The 7,447-nt window shown below is 40.8% G+C and overlaps 1 protein-coding gene across 1 annotated transcript in view; it reads left to right on the top strand.

The window, feature by feature from the left end:
- LOC139652552 (collagen alpha-1(XIV) chain-like) overlaps window positions 1–7,447 on the top strand; it is a 130,201-nt gene that overhangs the window by 36,244 nt on the left and 86,510 nt on the right. The window contains exon 13 of the mRNA XM_071529658.1: window positions 6,892–6,969. Within this exon, the coding sequence (XP_071385759.1) occupies window positions 6,892–6,969 (78 nt within the window). The remainder of the gene's footprint in view (window positions 1–6,891; window positions 6,970–7,447) is intronic.

The raw sequence follows: 7,447 nt of genomic DNA, 5'->3' as shown, positions 1-7,447 counted from the left end.
ACACACACACACACTCAAAGGAACGTACAGACACACACACACACATATTACAAGGCCTGAAGAAAGATCAACAGTATGCCTTCCATCTACACACACACACACACACACACACAAACAAACACACACACACACACACAAGGATCTACGAAGGCATGGACATACACACAGGCACTTACACACTCTCACACACACACAGACGCGCACAGAGAAACACACACATTCCCAAAACAGCGAGTCTTGCAATTGAAAGATACTAGGAATGTATGCACACACACACACACACACACACACACACACACACACACACACACACACACACAAGGTGATGTCTACAGCTCAACCAAAGAACTTAATATAATATATATTTCCCTTTTCAGGTCGGAGGAGGCCGAAAACTATTCAGTATTTCACAAGAAAAAAAGCAAAAATTTTAGAAAAATTACACACAATAATAAAATTGTATGGTAGATATACATTTCTTTTGGTATCCTATGAATCATCACATGACCTCCCAAAGTTATCTTAGGACTCCCTGGGGGGTCCCAACCCCCAGCTTGAAACCGTTGAGCAAGGCATTTAACCCCCAGCTGCTCCAGTAGAGCCTGCTGCTACTGGGCGGCTCCCAGTGGGAATGAGAAGCAGTTTCTGTAAGAGAGCTACAAAACGCAGATGAAGCAGCGGAGTGTGTGTGTGTGTGTGTGTGTGCGTGTGTGTGTGTGTGTGTGTGTGTGTGTGCGTGTGCGTGTGTGTGTGTGTGTGTGTGTGCGTGTGCGTGTGTGTGTGTGTGTGTGTGAGACAGAGTCAGAGTGAAGAGGTGAAGTGAATCCGGTGAAATCAGAGCACCGCTTCCCTTCCTCTCAGGTTTCAGACAGACGGTTTGATCGGCTCAGACCTGAAAACCTCGTGAGGATTTCATCAGCCGAGCGTTTCCAAAAATATCTCAGAGCCTCTGTCTGACCGGCTCCATCACACTGATGCTGCTTTTGAAAGAATAAAAGAGGCACTTGTCACTTCAAATCTAGAAAATAAAAACTGCAACTGGTGTTTTCTATGCACAGTGGTTGTCCCCCACCAAAGGGGGGAATATAGATCGGTCTCTGTCCGTTAGTTAGTTCGTTAGTTAGTCACACTGTGATGTTGACTTTGTGCCGCTAGGGGGCGGCATTGACAATGAATGGGGACTCAGTGGTAAAGCAGCACAGTTAAAGTTATCATAGGTAACATAATAGTCTACACACGCTACACACTTGGAGACTTCAGACTGGGTTGATGTGTTGAAGTGAGAGTCAATGGAGAATTTTTGGGCAAACCTCTAACCACAAGACACTGTAGTTATTGGACTGTTGTTGGACTGTTGTTCTGTTATTGCATCATCACTGCACTGCCACTGTGCCTCAGTGTTGACTACTTATATCATATTACCACTTACCTACTGTGCAATACCATATATCACTTATCATTTAGCATTTATATTATTCATAACACTCACGCTCCTGGTGTTGTGTGTTATATTGTATATTTTATTATAAATTGTATTGTAGTGTACATTGTGTAATGTACGGATTGTATTTATTGCATATTGTAGTTCTTATATTTTGTACTGTGTTGAGTAAAAACAGGACAATTACAGTTACTACATTTCAAGATATAACTTGTAAGCCTAATTCTGAGGAGAGTAGGCAACAGAAATATATGGTCAATCTGTCCTTTCATTGTCCCATACGAAAATGCTTATACAATTTCACTCATATTTCAAGTTCACTCAGCAATCACTGACTGACCCAAGGGTGGAACTACATCACTGGTGGGGGACAACATGTTTACTATTTGCTTGTTTATATTTCATCGTATAGTGTTACAGTGGTTTCCAGCTGAAATAAGCTGATGAAAATACACATGCTGTAAATGAAGGTGCAGCCGGGCTGGTCCAGAAACAGCAGAGAGAGACCGTCTCTCTGTCTGATCGCACTGATTCTCCCTTTGAAAAGAAAAACCTTGAAATTGCCTTTCGCTCGCACACAGACGAGCTGGAAACAGAGAAATGTGATTGAAGAATCCCACTTAATGGAATAGTTCACCCAAAAATTTAAATTGGGTCATTATCTACTCATTCTCATGTCAGTACAAACTCGGGTGAGTGTTTTTTCTTCATACAACTTACCTGGAGTTGGGGAGTGAATTGGGAGCCGGACGTTCTGCTTCAAAAAGAGCAACAAATGTCCATAAAATTACTCCATAAAGCTTGTGTAGTATAGCAAAAGTCTTCTGACGCCTGACGATCGCTCTATGAGTCGAAAAAACCAAAATTTGATCCATTATTTCATGAAAATCCGAGTCGATCGGCAGTACATTTACTTCCGCATTACCTCCATCTGTGAGGTTTGGTAATGCAGAAGTAAACGGCATGCAGATTGACTCTGATTTTCATGAAATAATGGATCAAGTTCTGTTTTTTTCGACAGGCGTCAGAAGACTTTGATTATCCAAATCCAAATTATTATTATTATTTATAAAGCACATTTAAAAACAACAACAGTTGACCAAAGTGCTGTACAATCAAAATAGCAAAAACCATAAAACAACACAATAAAAACAAAGACCAGTTTAAAAGACAAAAGGACAATAAAATTATAAAAGCAATAAGACCATAAGAAAAAGAAAGGCAACTCTCATACTGAGATAAAGCCAAGGAATAAAAATGTGTTTTGAGACGGGATTTAAAAACAGGCAGTGTGGGGGCCAGCCTAACATGCAGAGGAAACTCGTTCCATAGTTTGGGGGCTACAGCTGCAAAGGTGCGATCTCCCCTGTGCTTCAACCTAGACCTTGGGACAACCAGAAGCTTATACTACACAAGCTTTACAGAGTCATTTTATGGACATTTGTTGCCCTTTTTGAAGCAGAACGTCCGGCTCCCCATCCACTGGAAAAGCTCCTCCAGCAGCGAGCCTGGAGAACTCCAGGTAAATTGTATGAAGAAAAAACACTCACCCGAGTTTGTACTGGCATGAGAATGAGTAGATAATGACCCAATTTTAATTTTTGGGTGAACTATTATTATTACTATTATTTAAGCGTCAAATAAACCCACCGGCGTCAGTCCCAAACTCAGGGTCAAGAAAGGAACTTTTCGGCTTTCAGTGTCCAAAATTCACCAGTTCAGCCGGTTGGTTTGGTGTTGAAGTCGAGATGAAATGAAAAATGCATTTTTAACCCTTTTAGATCACATCCCCAGTCATATTGTGCACCTATTTAACAATATATGCAAAATCCATTTCTTTGTATTCTTATATCAAAATCCAATCATGTTTTCTTCCTGTAAAACAAAAGATGCCGTGTGCTTACATAAGCATGAACCAACCAATTTCAACCAATAATATCATGATTTCCACCCATCAATCATTCTTCAACCTCTAGCTAGCCACACCGGTCATATAAAACCACACTTCACCGTTTCTGGGTCGTAGCTGACAGAGCAATATGGAGAGAGACAGGAAGAGATGTGTGTTTGGATATCAGTGGGCAAAAACTTTGTTTTCATTTCCAAAACAATGTGGCTGAGGTCTAATTCATTCATCTCTCCCTTGTCCTCCTCCTGATCTGACAACAGGTGAGGGAGGTGTGTGTGGAGCCAACAGTCCTCTGTAGCTCCGTTTCTCTCTGTAGCTCCGTAAACTCTAAGCCCCGCCCACTGTTTAGCGGTCCAATCAAATGCGAAGGATTTGATTTAAATCCCTCTTGTAACTGTACACCGCTCAAATATTCCGTTTCACTGGGAAATACGTCACAGTACAGAAGCTAAAGACGCCCTAACTTCCGTTTCAGTGGGATTTTAAGAACACCCGCCCGCTGATTCCTTGTTCTCGTTCCTTAAAATCGACCGCGCACTCATGCAGAGAAGCTGAAAACAGAGAAATGTGTTTGAAGAGTGATTCGTGGTCAAGGTGATTCATGTTTCTTCAAAGGGAAACAAAACACCAGAAAGTGCAGGAAGGACAGAGAGGAGGACAGGTGGATTTTGCCGAATCGCTCTCCAAGAGGAAGCCTTGAGTCATAAGTCGTCCCAGACCGATTTCCTCATTTTGTGGCTCATAATTCAGCTGAAACAGACTGAAACAGAGAAGTGAAGAAAGCCACACTGACACTGAAAGCCTCTGTGGTCGACTTTATCACCAGCCAGCCTCTGTCTTCACCACAATACACTCATTCGCGCTGGAAGTTTTACTTTACAAATTACAGACTGGCAGATTTACACGGGATTCAAATCACTGATGACCTCTGTAATTCTGACAAATCTCTCTCGCGCAATTTTATTATTTTAGCACCGTATCAGTAATTATTTTGATAGCAAATCTCTCATGAAAAAACAGATTAAGTAGGGAAAATTGTGAGTTTTACCTAATCTGCTTTTTCATGAGACAGATTTTGAGTGCAACTTTGAGTATATAGCTAATAATAAACTTCATAATGATAAACATTATTTGTATAGCACCTTTCTAAAAGCAAAGTTTGCAAAGTGCTTTACAGAAACAAAGACAGACAGCAGCACAGAAGACAGACAGTAATGGAAAGCACAGGGCAAAAACACAAGATTTAAAAAATGTAAATATATGTAATGTAAATATATCTGCTGTTCCATGTTTTTTAGTCTAGATGCATTAGTCATATCGTACACATAATCACTGGCAAAACACTTAACCATAGCGATAATACCTGGTGTTATGACTTTTCTACCTGCACAACAGCTACCACTGTGTGTACTCTTGTGGATAAACAGGAGAAATCAATACTAATCAATCAATACTAAGTTGCTCCCTCGTACAGCAGACAGTAAAGAGTAATGGCTCGGAGACAAACCATCCCTGTGACGTCACCAGCTAGCTTGCTAGAAGATGGCTGCGCCCTAGTGGCGAAAAAGTGAAATGTTTATTTTTCTAGCAAATCTAGGTGAATTTCAGAGTCGAATGCAGTGTCCTGTCTTGTCTGAGGTAAAATGCAAATGAACCATATTATCAAAGTCATATTATCAAATGCTTCATCTCCACTTTAAGAGTTTTCAGTGATTTCACTGCAAAGTGTAGTGTTTATTGTAAAGATAGGAAATATTGGTCATATATCGTTTTCTTGTCATTTTGATGATTTCGGTGAGTCTACTGACAATTCATATTAGACCTAAATACAAAAGAAGGGAATAATTCATACAATCTGATTGAATAAATGTCCCCCATTAATCAAGGTTAAAGGAATAGCTCACCCAAAAATGAAAATTCTGTCCTCATCTCCTCCCCCTCATGCCAGTTGAAACACAGGTGAAGTTTGTCCATATAACACACAGGGAGGCTGCAGCACAACTCCATAGCAGCCTTCTCCAAAACAACTGAAGTCAGTGGGGACCAGTTCTTCAGAGTTCCACAAAGACCTACAGTATATTTACACCATCATTCAGTGCAAATCTTAACTACAGCTGACTGATTTGCAACAAATAATGGTGTATAGGTCTTTCTATTCACAGTGTGATTGTTTGTTTGTGATTTGTTCTGTTTTTGTTTTGGAGCTCTAAAGAACAGGTCCCCATTGACTTCAGTTGTTTTGGAGAAAAACAAACCATCCCTGTTGTGCTGGCAAGTTGTGCTGCAACCTCCCTGTGTGTCATATGGACTAACAAATTTCACCTGTGTTTCATTTGGCATGAGGCTGAGTAGATGCAGAATGCAGAAAGCAGAATTTTCATTTTTGGGTGAACTATTCCTTTAACTAAGTTTCCAGTTCTTTATCGAGTTTAGGCTAATCTTGGAGTAGGGGTGTCTCACTCGTCCTGTTGAATATGGGGAGGGAGGGTTTGTGCTAAGTCTTAATCAGAGTAAGCCAGTGCACATTTTGTTCAGGTAGCTGCCGTGTGAGAGAGAAATCCTGAAACCCACTTTGCGATATTTTGTAGTATTCATACTGGCTACATTATTGAGCAGGATAGGTATAAACATAGTTGCACGCATGAGTACTGACACTAATTGTTGAAGAAATGTTCTGGAGTCAGAGGTTCGTCTTACTTATTATATATATATATATTTATTGACAGGTGAGTCCTCCAAGAGGAAGAGATGCGCACAGCAGGAGGCTACGTACACTTCTTCAAAGAGAAAGAGATTGAACCAGTCCTTTATGTATCTTCCAAAGACGAACAGAATGTGCTGACATTAGAACAAGTCACCAAAGTAGAGTAGAAGCAACACATGTTATGTCTTCAGTTAGAGCTTCCATAGACATCTCAGAGACATCCAGGAGCCACTGGACAACAAGATGTCTGGCACAGTAAGTTATGGTACAAGGGTTACAGCGAGGAGACCATACATCATGAAACTTTACATTCTCTGAGGTGACCCCAGTTCAGCTGTTAATACATATGTTGAATTTTCTTCCACACTAATTGTATTGGGGGTGGGGACTCAGATCCTTCCGCTGCTCACAATCAAACAAGGTAGGAACACACTAGTTACATCCCTACAAAGTGGCGGCTCAACCCCTTCACTACATGCCTCTCCCACCGTGTTGACATTCCAAGACAGCCCAGCGGACAGAAATATATCCATCAATAATTCTTTTCGTTTTCCGACGGACCAGTGGGGCCGCAGCAGGTGGAATTCAACACACGTGCCTTGGGCCTGGACAGGACCTGTACTTGTTTTTAGAAACACAAGAGCACTCTAATGTCAACACTTTTTTCCTCTTTTTGTTATTTCACCCGATAACTGAAGCCGTCTTTGTTGCTTGTGATGCTTTTTGCTCTCCGTGGTAAAAAAAAAACCACTCCTGGGCGTTAAAGCTGCTGTCAAACATGTGTATTTATGTGTTTTGGGGCTTTGTAAAGTAAAATTTGTTTTTCTTCCCTTCCAGTTCCAGCTGCAGTCCTTCGACATCGTCTGCAGCACCTCCTGGGCCAACAGAGACAAGTGCTGCGAACTTCCTGCTCTGGTGAGGTCAAAGTTCATTCTGCCTCCTTCTCAGTCTGCTATTAGAGCTCTACGTATTAGTGCAATGCAAGTACTGATGGACGATCTGCTTCTCTCACGATATGATTTGATACGCGATATGAGGTTCAGGATTCAATAAAACCACGATACGATGTGATAAATAAAAGTTCAGTGACAACAAAGTCTGACTGTGCAGAATTCTGTTTATTTCTGAGACAAAAATCGTTCCAGCGATGCCATTGGCTGCTAGAATGTAAACAACAATTTAAAAATGTCATTACAATAGTATAATTTGGATGGAGAGCTTTTGAAACTGTGGTGGTCAAGAGTCTCATTTGTGAATACTACAGCAGAATAACATGGAGCTGATATCGCCATTCATTTTTCTGACCAATGATATTTGTTTGTCACATTTTTGTATTGTGATGTATTGAATTTTGTCCCATCTCTAATTGCTAGTATAATACTGGTTAACTATT

Source organism: Centroberyx affinis, unplaced genomic scaffold, assembly GCF_046629955.1.
Source record: "Centroberyx affinis isolate AG114_WGS23_722 - 3 ecotype Tasmania unplaced genomic scaffold, CSIRO-AGI_Caff_v1 ptg001824l_1, whole genome shotgun sequence".
In the NCBI taxonomy this organism is placed as follows: Eukaryota; Metazoa; Chordata; class Actinopteri; order Beryciformes; family Berycidae; genus Centroberyx; species Centroberyx affinis.
This window is presented reverse-complemented; position numbering and strand designations above follow the sequence as displayed.